The sequence below is a fragment of the Tetrao urogallus genome, assembly GCF_951394365.1.
Source record: "Tetrao urogallus genome assembly, chromosome: 11".
Classification (NCBI taxonomy): Eukaryota; Metazoa; Chordata; class Aves; order Galliformes; family Phasianidae; genus Tetrao; species Tetrao urogallus.
The window spans coordinates 13,528,087-13,543,034 of record NC_136824.1 but is presented as its reverse complement, the minus strand read 5'-3'; the positions used below and the strand labels follow the sequence as shown (position 1 = coordinate 13,543,034).

Genomic DNA, 14,948 nt, shown 5'->3' with positions numbered 1-14,948 from the left:
ACAAACAAACTGAATACCACCATCATCGTTATGTCACCCACAGCTAGTTTTTTTACAGCTAGTGGTGTAGCAGTGAATGCTGCTGAATGAATCCCACAGCATTATGACAGTGGGGCACCTCTGCTACTCACTATCTAGTTCTTCTCAGATTGTCTTTGGCGACTCCGTTGAAAAACACACAGAAAAATCAACAGGAATGCTCCAACAACCCAAGTATTCTAATGGTGCAGCAGTCAGGCTGGGTTTATCAAAGGCCCATAAACTTAATAAAAATAGTATGGATTTTGGGATTTTTCAACTGCTATATAATTGTTAACTCTGGAAATCAGGAAAGACTGTTTTCTGCCCTTTGCTGGCAGGAAATGACAAAAAAATGTTGATTAAGATTGGTAAAACGCTCTTTAAAAAGCTGAAAAACGTTTTTAGCCATAATTTTTTTACTGTGTCTAGGCACTAGATCAATTTCTTCTTCACACAGAGTCTAGAAAAAAATAATTCATCGCAGAAATAGCTCTTACTAGACTGAAACTGTTGGGTAATAGATTTGAAGGAAACCAGGGAAATTTTATATTAAATGAACAGGTGAGCTTAGCCATAGTCCACAGCAGAAATGAAATGTAGCTTTTGGAGGTTGCTGCTGCGTTCCATTTCACTGAGCACCAACTTAGCAGTTTTTTGACTACGTGTTGCTGTGAAAGTTCCCAGCGATGGCTTTTGCAAGGAAGAATTATTGAGTGGCATCTTTCTGCCATGTCTCTGCTTTCAGAAATTTAAAAATCTGAACCGTGTGATAACGGAGTATTCTGACAGCTACTGCTGAAACAAACTTCAATGGAAGCTGAGTGTTGTGTGTACTCAGAACCATACTGATTTTGATGGAAAAGCACGTGAAGAAAACAAGGAAGGTAAGCATGATTTAAACATTAGGGAAACATCGTTATCTAAACAGACATCTAGAGAGTAACTTCTATTGTTGATGATGATATTTGGTAATGAGGGCTGGTACTTCCCAGCAAGAAGTTCAGGTAAATAAGAAATGATGAAATGATTTGACTTGGAATGTTTCAGAAATGTAAATTTTATAAGAAAATAGAGGTTAAGTAAAGTCACTGCACAGTAAGTTCTGTTATTTTCCTATTTTTAGAAGGATTGTTAATTTTCTAGAAATATTAAGCAGGCATTTCTCAATAGGATTTGAGAAGTTACATTTATTTTACTTTGTACTAAAAGGCTGATTTCATTTCATCTCCAAAATGCTGACAAGTTACCAAAGCAGCTATTTTTATTTACTCTGTAAAATCTTACACTAAAAAAAAGGAAGAAAAAGATGATTTTTAACAGCAGGTGACAAAAGTGGATTTTGATAGCTGAATTATGTATAAAAGCAACTTCTACCACGCTAATTGAAGAAAATAAGGCCAAAGAAAAAAGACAATTGTGCACCCTTCCTGCACCCTTCCCATCACCCCACACTCAAATTTTAGTCTGGTGCTATCCTTGCTGATCTGTGCATTTTGAGTGTTCCTAGTTCAGCCTGGCGATGCAGACAACATGAGAATTTAAAATAAACTCAAACTGTATGTGGAGAACATATTGGCTGCTATCTATTAATCTGTTCTTTGCACTAAGTCTACTGTTATAGACTTTGCACTGCTGTGATTGCATTTAATGATTAAATCAGCTTTTTGTGTTTGGTTATTTGGTGCATTTCTATTTGTTGGTTGGTTTGATTGTTTGTTGTTGTTTTCCTCTCCAAAAAAGTGTGTACCTGTTAGTAGATACTCTACTCACATCTGTATTGAACACTGGTCAATCTTGCTTGCTTTTCAGGCTCCTGTAGCTATCAGCTGCAGGTGTATCACACCTCTTCCATGGGGCCTAGGTCAGTTGTTAGAAATGAAAGTAGAGAAGCTATTTCTCCTCTTTCTTCTTCATCCCATTTTACAGCAGCAACATGGATTTTGTTCAGATTTATTGGAGACAGCCTAAACTAAATAACTGGCATTGCAAGCAGGAAAAGTTGCTCTCTGCTCAGTCCATTTTGAATCAGGTCCATCAATTACTCCTCTACATTGAATTTAATAACTCCCATAATTTTCTCCATGGATTCACATTGAATGATATTTTTTAAAAAAGAGAAGACATTCTCTTCTACCTGAACCTGATCAACCTATCAGCAAAGCCTTCCATTAACTGAAGTTTCCTTTATTTTTTAGTACTTCTTTGCTAACCTTTCAGGTAATTAAATGTAATTATGCTGTTATGTAATTATAGTGTTTATACTATAAGTATTTTGAATTCTAGCTTTATACTGCATATTTCCTGTCCTTTTCAGTAAGTGTTGCTTCTGTGATGTTGTGTCTAATCTGAGCTGGTGCTCTGTGTTAGTAGTCCTCCTTTGGGACACGTTCACTGAAATATATTAAGGATTATTACTTAAAATGAATGTTCATTTTGTACGAAGTGTACTGCCTTCTTTTATTCATGGCTTTGCAATTTACTTAGTCCTGGACAAGAGCTTTTGGGCTGTAGGAATGGAGGATTACTTCGGGTTTTTTTTGTTAATTATTATTTTGTTAATTATTACCACTCTGTCACACGTATAGATTTCTATATTGGGAGAGGTTCTGTCCCACCTTAGCTCAACAGATTGTTTTTCCAGATAATTAAAGATTGGCTGATGTAAGAGCTTTGCAAGGAGTGACACAATCTCTGGCACGATGGCTTATTTTGTAAAACCATCCTAGGAAACATTCACCCACTTTTGCCAGCTGCACTTTCCCTGTCTGCCACACCGAACTGAACTAAAATAACTGAGGTTATTTTGTGTTTGTGTGTATATCCCAGTATTTCAGGCTTTGAACTTTGGAACATGCTGGGAGCATCCCAGAAATAAGGCAAGAGATATCATAGGGGCTGCATTTCTCATAGTCCTTCAGCATTTTTGCAATTTTAGCTAGAACCAAAATGAAAACAAAAACAAACAAACAAAAAAAAAGCACAACTTGCCATTATTCCTAAGCTTTATCATTCTGGTTGTTTTATATCTGTCAGATTCTTTTGTCATCTGTAGGATGGTCACCGGTGGAATTGATACACCAGTTTGTTTCACATTTGCTGTAGAATTCCTGTGTCTCCAGTACAGCCCTCCCAGCTCAGCATTTCCTGATGCATTTCAGATATTGAAAAGTTATTTACCTGAGTTATGTGCCTGAAATATTTGTGGAAGAAGATATATATTGTTTAAATATTTTCCTCCAAATTCTTGATATAATTAAAATATCCTTTTATATTGCAAGAGAAACGGAGAATGACACAAAGGGGAAAGAATTTAATCTTGTGTATGGTAACTGTTGAGTCACAGCCTGAACCACTGAGTGAGCACCTGTGGAAAGGACCTGGTCAGCCCTGGGAGAAGACAGTTCAGCTGTGTGACCGGGAGGGGTGGAGCCTGGCTGCACCTCTCTTAGACCTCATTGAAGGGCTGACTGTCATGGGAAGGTTCTCTGGTTGGAGATCTCTCCCTCATGGAGTTTTTTCTGTGAGCCTAGATCTTTGGAGATGGGTGAGCACCTTCGCTTTTGCTTTGAAATACCATCCTATGGCATCCGTGCTGGTCCCTTTGCTGTTACATACTCCTGTATTGCCCTTCCACCGCGTTAATCTTTCTGATTGTAACAGTCTTGTATTAGGCAGAAGTTCGCAGCTGAAGTCTGTCAAGCTGTTTTTCTGCTATCCTGAAATCCAGGTTGAAATGGTTTAGTCTATTGTTTGTTCCTAAAACTTTAAAGGGATATTGCTTTCTGCTGTAAATTCTCAGGCCAGTCTGTGTTGGAGCTGGAATGAATGCAGAATGGGAAATGACACATACATACATATGTATATATTCACAGGTTTCTTATTCTTTTTTTTCAGTGACTTGCAAAGAAAACATGAAAACTAGTTCATAGCCTTGCTACAATGAGTTCTGTTTGGACCATGTATTCCTCTGGACAGGAAGCATGCTGAGTATCTGCAGCACAACAGCATCCCAAAGGGCAGAGGCTGCCTAGGGCTATATGTGGGGGAGTGATGCATCATGAGCTGCTCCAAAATAGCTTCTGTAATTCTGTTCCCTGATTCCTCCAATCAAGTAAATGTTATGTTCTACTGAACGTAGAATGATAGTATAACACACAAAGAAGTTCCCTGTAGCATTTCATTCTAGAATAGAGAATTGTTCAGCGCTGTTGTTAAGCACTGAAGTATTCTAAATCTCCCAGGCAACAGAGTGCAGTTGAGTGAGTTTTCCTAATCTTGTCCTTGGCTCTGCAAGGTGTGAAGACGTCAGCAAAGTGAGGGTTTGGCCAGCATGCAGGGAACATGCTGGGACAACCCACCATATGCGGAATGTGCAATGTAGGTATTCTCGTCATGGTACTCACATCCATTTCACCAGCAGTCCTCGGCCCTCTCACCTCTCCTGCCTAAGCTCAGCGGTGTTGTGCTTTGCTCTGTGCCACTTTGAAAGATAACTCCACCCAGCGGCATAAATCGAATGCTGATCAAGCTTTGAAATACAAATAAGTTCTTTTATGAGTGTAAATACTGCTACTGCTGAGATGTTTTTGGTCCAGACATGCCTCAGGCTTGTTCAGTGGGTATTATGCATCCAGACAAAATGCTGTAGTGGTTATCCATGTGATACTGTTGTGCATGTGATATGGGGAGAGGGCATCTAAGGAAGATGCTGCTGATTCATAGGATAAAAGAAGTCTTCTGAGAGGACTCAATAGTTGATCTGTTTGCCAGTGTGAATGTGAAGCTAAGTTTCAGCAGGACTGAAAGAAAGGCAGAGTATTCTGTGGGGAAAGAAATACTGGCCTTTGAAGTCCGGAGACACAGGAAAACTTATGGCACCTCTGATAAAATTTTGCTCAGCAAAATAAAGGGTTCATTACAAGAACCCTGAATTGTCTTTTCCTGGTCCTGATTTACTCGAGCGGTAAATCCTACAGACTGTTTGATGTGAGTCACAGGACCTGTTTGCTGAGGGCAGTAACCTCTGGGTGCTTTGGAGAAAGTAAGGACAGGAGCCACAGAAATCAGAATTGCAGTCTGAGCTGATGAGAGCTGGAACAAGAGAATAGACATCTCTTTAAATGAAATCTTACACAGGCTGCCTAAAAGTTGCCTTGGATAGGCCTTTCTCTAAAAGCTGTCTTGCAGCAGATTAATTAATGCAGACAAACTTCTATGTATCTTTCTTCAGTTTCTTTATAACAGCTTCTGACGTTCCAGGCAGCCAAAGATTATGACAGAACAAAATACTTCTCTGTATTTAATGATCATGTTTTTAATTTGAATCTATCAGGAGATTGGTTGAGTAGAGTCTGCAAAACTGTCAGGCAAAAGAATCTTCTAAAAATAAAATGTTGCTCGCAAGATACTCAGTGAGTGTAAGGTGAAGGAGTTCCGATCTATAAATAGGGTTAGGAAGAATCTTGAACTGACAGACTTTTTTGGGACATGGCCGCGTTTCAAAGATATTTTAAATGAGCCTAAATCCTGACTGTGAAGATTAGATTTCTTTCTTCCTACAGTTCCAGGTACTCTCCAAAGCTCCTGCAATGAAAGGGAATGACACTGGAAAGCATGTGTGGTGGCAGGTAGGCATAGGGTGTCTGCCAGCAGGAATCTACTGGTTTCTGTGACCCTACATTCATGTACAGCTGTTGTCTTCACATTTCTATTTTTTTTATCAGTGTCAAACACAAGCCTTCCAAGAAGGAAAAATGCATGAACTGCCTGGGGGTGAGTCACAGAGCTGCAGCAGCTGGGTGCATGGCTCAGGGTGGGAAGGCTTGCAGTTCAAGCTGCAATTAGGGTGTGCAGGAGCAAGGAGTAGCTGGCAAGGAGAGATATGAGTTGGAGTCAATGAAAAACCACTCCATTTTGAGTGTTGTGTTTCTAAGGTAATGGGGAAACTTTCTTAAGCAAAGAAGTAGAAATTGTTCTATATAAACGTTTTCTAGACACACCATCAATAGGGGAAAACTTGCATTTTTAGTATTGTTACCAGAACAAAATATTTTTCTGACTATAAGATTCTCTCACCAGCTTCATTCAGTTTCACAGTGCTAAAATAAAAATTATAACACGTTTGTTTTAGGTGTGTCAGCCAACAGACCATATAATTTACTTACACACTGTAAATATTTTAAAAAGGAACAGTATTGTGTAGATTTGATGTAACATAGCTTAAAAAAAAATCCAAGTCTTGCTCAGTGTGTCAACTATTCACTTTTAATTAAAAGATCTTATGAAGTTGCTTTTGAATGGTAAGAATCTACAAATACAATGATTAAGTGCATTTTCATTTCATTGTTTCAGTTTCTGCTGCAAGACCCATTATTGATTAATTCTGACAATGACAGATTTCATTTGTGGCTACTGATAAGCTCAGTTCAGGGCAGTTCCTGTTCAAAAAGTGGTACCATAGAACAGTAATAACCTTTATTCATCTTCCAAAAGGTAGTATTACCAAGGGTAAAGACCTGTATTCTGATGATACCTGTATGTTAGTTGTAGAAGAAATGCAATGCTGTCTGTAGATTAACAAAGAAAATGGCAAAATAGTGTCTTCAGGAATGGGACTGTGAAGTTAGAGGTTTGGATTCCATTTTTGGCACTGAGTACTGTCTGATAGTACCTAAATCTTGGTTCAATTGTATTTTTTGGTATCTCATTTAAAACAGAGATAATAAAACTGATTGTGCTAAGGTTGTGACCATTAATATTACAGGTGCTTTGGAGCTGCGATGTTCTGTAAAATTTTAGGATGGCACCATTGAAAGGACCTAGTTAAGTGCTGCAGCCACAGTGCCTGGTGTGTTGCGCTGCAGTGACCAGTGGGTATCTTACAGGCCTTATTTCCAGCTCTATTATTTGACATTGGCTGCATGAAAACGAATATGAAAATGCAGCGGCAAATGAAGTTTGTGGTGGAGCTGCACACTTTCCTCCTAGTGAAAGACACAAATAGGAACGTGGCATGGGCAACCCCCGATCTGATGCTGAGCTACCTTGGGACTGGCTAAGGGCACACGTGTGTGCAGTTGTGCTGGGCTTCAGCCCTTTTGCAAATTTGGCAGCGTTTAGACTCTCTCTGCTTTCCACTTTTGCAAGGAGCAGTAATTAGGAAAGCAATTTGCCTGTATCTTTTCAGACTTCATTGTTTTCTCCATCTTCCTTTAGAGAATGATGGTGTGGTTTGGAGTTAAATCCGTTAGGTTCCAGGTTCCTATTTATTAGGTTGTTTAAAAATATTTGTAGTTGTATTTTTCATAATACGCTGTTTTTTGCCTCCTGTTAGAATTTCACTTTTTGTAGAAAATTTATCACTAGATGTCAGTCATACTGTGGATTATCTTGTAGACTCAAAATAGATTTTAACACATTTGCTTTCTCCTCTCTTTCAAATAAATCCTCCTAATATTCTATCTTAAAAGTAGAAGTGCTTCTTACTAATGAACATTACTGTCAGGCTTCTTTGTTACAGTACTTTGTTAGAGATGCGCCTAACATACAAAAGTGATGGCTTACTGGGCTTTCATCAGTTCTTAACCTGTTTCAAATTAGAATCAGCATTATCTTTGGAGCTCTGTGAGTCAGCTCAGATCTCTGTAATTCTTGGTGGGAGTGGGGACTGTTCACAAGAGGGAGGAACTCAGTTTTTATACAGACTTGTCTTCAAATTCCTATATAAATCACTAATATAAAAGAATAGTGATGTAGCTGAGATGGAGGTATGAATTATTTGTCTGAAAGTAGCCTGTCAGAAAGTATAAATTTATAGCACCACTATCATTAGTAAGGTCAGATGTCATCTTTTTTCTTGTTAAGTTTCTGTTTAGGCATTTATAATTATTTTGCTTTGGAACAATTTCATCAATTATATTCCTGCTCCTATAGACCATTTGGTACATAGATCAGCTATAATTTTATCAAAAGTCTATTCTATGTTTCTAACGAGGAGCTACTTCTCTCATTCTTTCAAAGATATTAGCAAATTCTGCACCATAGTGAGTGCCTTTTGGCTGCAGGTGAAGAATTCAACAGCTTGTGGGAGTGCTAATTTGAGCTAATAATAACTTCAGTGACCTGCCTTGGCTTTAAAATGCCTAACAGAATTTACCCTGTCCTTGAAGGGTAGAGATTTTGTTTCAGTGCACATGTCTGATTAGGGATGCTTATGCCTTCACTGTTCTGTGTTTAGTGTTTGTATACAATTAGCTAAGTGGGTGATGCCGAGGAAGCAAGAAAAAGAAAAGACAGACATCTCACAAAAATGCTACCCCAATTTCCAATTTCATTATTAGAGGGATTTGTACTTCTAGCTAAATAGCCTTGTTAAAGCAAGAAATAATATTAGGAAAGCAATTAGAATAGGATTTGAATTATTCATAGTTAAACATTTTCTATCTGGTTTTGGGCCTTTTTCGTGGTTAATTTGCTGAAATATGTACTGAGTCTGAAGGAAATCAGAGCTTTAATTTGAACAAGTTCCCAAAAAGCTCTGAGGTGTGAGATTTTTATTTTATCTGGCTAATAGTTTGTGAGAGGTGCAGAAAATAAATGCATTTTCAAGGAGATTGCCTTAGATATTTCCTGTGTAAATAACACTAGACAGAAAATAAATATACAGTTATTTTACATTAAATTTACATCAGTTGTTATTAGGTTTATTTTCTGATTTTTTTTTCTTCTGGTGAAGTAAACCTTAAAAGGGGGACTCCTTGATAAGAGTCTTTAGTTCCTCATTAGTCATTTGGTTTCAGTGCTACCGGAGCAACTCTAAGCAGATCCAGCCCCATGCTGGTGCCTGCTACTCACTCTTAGCCTCCCGTGGATCCCCATGATTGTCCCATTACAGCTTTTTGCTCAGTTACACAGTGGACAAAATGAAGAAACCAATCCAGCTAAAAAAGAAGATGACCAGGAAAAAAAATAGTACTATTTTTCAAACAGGATCCGTTTCCAAGCTGTTTTGCGACAAGCAAAGTGGCTTGTGAATTAATTGCCACCAGAGAATGAAGCAAGGGTTGTTTAAGTGGTTAATGTCACTAAATGTGTCATTAATTACAACCTTTCCCTTTTACTTCAAAAGATTTTGAAGACTCACCTGTCATCTCAGAAGACAGATTAAATTTAAAAATAAAAAAAAACAAAACCAACACAATCAGGTGTCGGAGGCCTTGGGTTTCTTTAAAGGTGGATGGACATGGAATGCCAGCCCTGCTCCTCTATTAAAATAAGTATTTGATTAGGTTTTTGCATTTGTTAGCTTCTTAACCTGCCATAACTTGTGCTCTTAGATGCATTTTGGCTTTTATTGTTAAAGGGCATTCCAAAAATCAGTGAAAGAATATTTATGTTTGTCTGCCTCAGCTGGTCGATCTAACTTGCTCAGGTGCACAGTTCTGGACTGAGTGAGCAGCTACCAGCGTAGTTTGAGAAAAGATATTGGTTTACTGCGTTTTCCATTTCCCTGCACCATCCATGAGCGTAAGACGTACGATCAGCTTTTCAAAACGTGATTATTTTTTTTTTTCTAGAACGACAGAATGGTTTGGGTTGGAAGGTATTTAAAATCACCTAGTTCCAACCCCCTGCTATTGGCAGGAACACCTCCCTCTAGCCCAGGTTGCTCACATCTCCACCCAGCCTGGCCTTTTAATGCTTCCAGGGAGGGGGCATCCATAACCTCGCTGGGCAACTTGTTCCAGTGTCTCATTGGAAGAGGCTACTGAGTGCAAACGTGGTAATTTTTTTTCTTTGCTTGAATCAAAAGCATCAATTTTATGTAGAAAGAATTGTAATTCACATTTGGCCTGTTGCCAAAGCAGGAAAATTTATCACCCGTTCTTGGCATGTGCAGATAGATGTCCCCTTCTGTCTCTTTCATGAGTTATTACATATGCTGCCAGGAAATCTTAATCATGCTTTTTGGAAGCAGCTGCTGGTCTGTCCACCTGCTGCCAAGCTATCCTATTGTATGAGTATGACTTAGCTTCAGTGACAAGTCTCCTAACTCTAGCTAGCATATAGGAAAAAGGTCACTGTGCTAAGGCCACCCCAGGGACCATACGGTCTTATGAACTACATCATCAGGATTGTAGCACTGCTCCAGTGCAACCCTGTTGCTAACGCCAAACCTCCACACATATTAGGCATAACTGTGTTTTCAAAATGAAGTTGTGTAACGTAGGCTGTACAACAAAATAAGAAAACAAAAGTATTTTCTTTAAGAATGAACGAACCTGACCAAGTTGAGTTTGAACTTGTAGTTGTAAGACATGCTAGCCAAGGAGTTTAAATCAGAGAAAGAGATCACTGTGCCGTTCTGTCTGAGGTAAGGAATAGAGTTTGCTTTCAGTCTATGCTGGCAAATTATAACTCTCAAACTAGAAGACTGGATCACTTGTATCCTCTGAGTTTGTTGGCTTTAGTCTCTGTTCTGCTTTCAGCTAGCATTAGATAACACAGTACCCAAATCACATAGAATGAGTGGAAATTTAGGGCACAGGTCATTATTACAGTGAGTACACTTCAGGGAAAATTATTTAATCCTTAATATTTATTGTGAACTCTTAAGAACTCTAAGCTGGTGGAAGTGATGTTCACCTTCAGCATTAAAGGTCATCATATCATCTTAGCAGACTTTTGATTTCTTTCTGCAATTCAAACAGCTTTTAAATATCCCGAAAGTCTCTTATATTGCTAGTATTTTTTCAGCTTCGTGTAGAAACAATTATCTTGGTACTTGTTCAGAATATTCCATGTACAGTGCGTTTTACTAAGGAGTTCTACATAGGCTTTGGAGAATTTGATGTTCCTAACAAATCTCTTATGTCTCTAGCTATAATATGATTGGAGAATAACAAAAAAATAACAACTTAAGTTCCAGCATAATCTATTTCCATGGTGTATTTTATAATCCTAAAGGTGTTGCACTCACTTTTGGACACAAAAATCCAGCTAAACAGCCAGCTGTGACTCCCTCACATCAAAAGCACAGACTTTGTATGCATTTCTGTCAGCTACTGAGTTCCTCTGATCTGCACAATGCGGTGGCATATTAAAATATGTTCTCATGTAGCGTAATGCAATGGAAAACACAACAAGGACAGGAGAGCAGCAAGATCCCAGGCCACAGGAAGTGAGGATTTGCTCAAACACAACAGCAGTGGGCACATAAATAGAAGAATGTGCTTGACTTCAGAAGGCCCTAGACATGCAGGGATTCCCGTAGAGGTGCCCCTGCCACCACTGCCAACCCTTAAATTAGGTCTGGGGAGGGGCTAATCCTGGCTTCACTCCTTCCAGTCACTCAGTGTGTTGCATTGCACACTCCTGAACTCCCCTGGGTTGGCCTTGCCTTCCCACCAGGTTCTCAATCACTGGTTCAAGCCACGACTTAGCATTTCCACCACACCTAGCGATGGAATTTTATTTTTCTTGGAGAAGAATCAAAGTAAATGAGAGCTTATGTTAAAATACTTTTTCCATATTATTTCCATTCCATTTCTAAAAGAAAAAATCAGCTTCAGGAATGTTTTGGGTTTTTTGTTTTTTGTTTTTTTTTTGAGGTGCTTATTTCTAGTCTTTTTGTGGGATGCTGTATTTAGATAATGAACATTTGCAAAAAAAAAAAAAAAAAAAAAAAAAGCAACATTTTTTTCCAGCTATGTAAATATACAAGAGAACACTGGCATTTCAGAAGCACTCTGTGGCTTTTTAATAGCTTCAATGTGTGTTTTAAATATGTTATGCAATCCATCTTATTCTACGGAACTGTAAATTAAGAACCTGTAATATAGACATAAATTATTTAATTTGAAGAAAAAGTTTTGCATATACCTAGCTATAGTAAATGTAATTTATTTTACCATGCAGATGAATAGACCACTACAGAAAAGAATTGAAGCAGAGTTTATTTGCTGAGTGCGTATAACTGAGTGCAAACAACTGAGGGGGATGTACAGACTGATTACTCTTTTAGTGGATGGTTCTCTTATAGGCAATTGTTTATGCTAAAATTACATGCCAGTCACAGCTTTCAGAAGGCCTTGTGTCTCCATAATGTCTGTTTATTGCTGTAGTTTCTGCTAAGGCAGGAACAAGCAAGCTTCAGAATATTTAGGTACAACATGTACCATGCTTACTGGAAGCTGTCTTTACTTAAAAGGCCTCTCACAGAAGGTTAAAATCCACACTGCCCTTCCTTTGTGAAGTTTAATGCTTTGCTACTGTTCTGTTGTGGCACACATATCTACCTCACTGAGATTGGTGCTAGGTGGAACTGCTTTGATCATAGAACTATCTGAGCTATACAGACAGATCATCTGCAGCAATGGGGCAGAGCTCTGTGAGATCATCTATACCAGCTCCTGCACAAAGCCAGTGTAGCTGTTGGACTGGGGAAGGGACAAAAGATGGCTTTAATGTAAATATATTGCTGGAATTAGTTGTACTGATTTAAGACTTAAAGGAGATGAAAGTCTCACTTCAACATCATGGAATTACCAGGGCCTTTAAACTTCTGACTATCTGCAGCAGAGCTACTTAGGCTCTGTAAGAACATATTCCAGACATTTTCTTTCCAAAATTTTCCCAATGTAGCTGAGTTGCTTCTTAAGTCACAGACTTTGTTTCAACACACTATCATTTAGGTGACTCTACTAGTGCTAAGATGATGTGCGAGCAGTCTTTTGCAGCCCACAAGCAAGAGTTGAAGCTACAGCAGCAGTGAACAAACAAGCACACTGAGATGGCAGTACTAGGTCATGAGGGGAAAGGGAGACGGAGAGAGTGAAGTGGCTGACCTTGCTGTAAGAATGCCACAGACTGTGAGGGTAGTAGAGTGCGAGCTGGCATGAGATGAGAGCTGTGATTAATGCTCTGATGTTTGGTTCTCTTAAACATACAGAACCTGATGAAGATTTCTGGCTATCTTGCTAAGATTTAGCAGCTTACACAGAGGTGTGCAGGCCTTCCTGCCATGGGGAGCCAAGTTATGACATTGTTTGAAATGTATAGTTCTCATTGTGTTTTAGATCAAGATTTCATATTCCTCAAGATGAAACCCCAAGAGAAGTTTAGTGTGCAGAATCAAAGAAAAGCGGTCTGTGCCGATTACATATAGGCATTTTTATAGCTAATTGCTTTTATGACTGTTAACAGGAATTAATATAAATGCGAAATGCAGTTTCTAAAATAAGTGACGCTTCTGTAAATGAGCTAATCTTGTTTTACTTCCAGCTGAGGAAAAAGTTACGTTTAACCCCTCCAGTATTAGAAATGAAGTCAGATAAGGAGGAAAACCAACAGTTGCAACATACAGCTTAGCAATGAGGGCAGCAATGAAACTGTCTTTGTCAGGCACAACAGAGAGGTTTAAGAAACAGTTGTGATGCATTGTCCTAGTGCAGCAATCTCATGGGTACTGACTTAATGTGTACTATCACAGGCACAGAAAATGTAAAAAACAAAACAAACAAACAAACAAAAAAAAAACCAAAAGAACAAAAAAACCCCAACCATGTAAATGATAAAGATCCTATAAAGATCTTCCACAGTACTACAGTATTTCTCTCACCAAATAAACATAGCACAGATACCTCCCTTTCACTCAAGAATTGTTGCTCGCTTGAAGTGAAAGACAGTTCAGAAATTGAAAGCTTCAACACTGTCAGACAGCTAAAGATTTTTATTCATAGTAAGAGACTGAATGGAATGCTTCCACACCAAGAGGACTGTAACTGCGACCAGCTCAGTGTATATTTTCAAACTAATGCATTTTTAATATAGCCTTCAGCAGAAGTTTTGTTAAAGGTCAATCTACCTGAAGTCTATACTGTAATGTATAGATTTCAATTGAGAAAGTTTTGTTTTCATTACAAGCAACTATATTTTCCAATAATCAGAGACAGCTATATATGTATGTATGTATGAAGGGAACACTCTCAAACAAACAAGAAAAGCATTCGAACTTGTTGATTGCTGGGTATTCAATGCTATTACATTTCATAACAAACATTTCAAATAAAGTAGATCATTATGTTGGAAGGAATATTACCTTTTTTCTTGCCTCCATATGTATTTGTTGGGATGATAATCCAAGAAATCAACAAAATAGAGAGAAGTTGCAAACTTTTCATTTCTTCTTTGTCTGAATGAGAGCTGGGTAATTGACTGCTAAAATCTGCCAATAGATGAGAAAAAGGACAGAACTATCAACGCTTTGTGACAACTCCATTGCCTATTAATCTTTAACCCTGAAATCTCCCGTGCAGTGCTCCACTTCTTCATTTTTTGGAAAAGAAAACAATTTGCCTATTTCCTGCCTTTTCCTTTTTATTCTGTGCCACTTGTGGCAGAAGTAATTTGGAATTGGATCCTCTTACCTGCTCAACAGTACTCAGCTCTGAACGCAGTGGACTCAAAGGTGTTTGTGCTCTGAAATACTGCTAAAGGCCATGGGTAGCTAACTCAAATTTGGTTGGTCAACAGCACAGCCTGAATACATTGCGAAATAACTGTAAGAGCTGAAGGTTAATCTAAATATTTCATTAATGTAGACAAATCTTGGTATGAGAAACATCTAAAATTCTAGATGTAATAAACTCTTATATGATAAAGTGATAAAGCTGCTCTTGAAAAATTGCTAAATATTTCCTTTCAAATTTAGTGGACACATTTTTATCACAAAAAAATCATTAGTGAAGTACAATTATTAACATCTCTCTCCACTGGCAACTAGCTAATCATAATGAAATGTATGCAATAATTAGAGAAGTAATTTCAGAAAAGGGATTCTTATGAATACAATGTATTTTATACTGGAAATGAATGCAGAATTTTAATTAAGATGAGGTGTGTAAATGCTGTAGTGAACTGATGTGAAC

The 14,948-nt window shown here is 38.2% G+C and overlaps 1 protein-coding gene across 1 annotated transcript in view; it reads right to left on the bottom strand.

Annotated features, from left to right (window-relative positions):
* Positions 1-14,237, bottom strand: part of LIPC (lipase C, hepatic type) — a gene marked incomplete at its 3' end in the record, with an annotated part of 38,311 nt that extends 24,074 nt beyond the window's left edge. Inside the window, exon 1 of the mRNA XM_079540988.1 lies at positions 14,120-14,237. Within this exon, the coding sequence (XP_079397114.1) occupies positions 14,120-14,201 (82 nt within the window). The 5' untranslated portion in view covers positions 14,202-14,237. The remainder of the gene's footprint in view (positions 1-14,119) is intronic.
* Between the last annotated feature and the right edge of the window lie 711 nt (positions 14,238-14,948).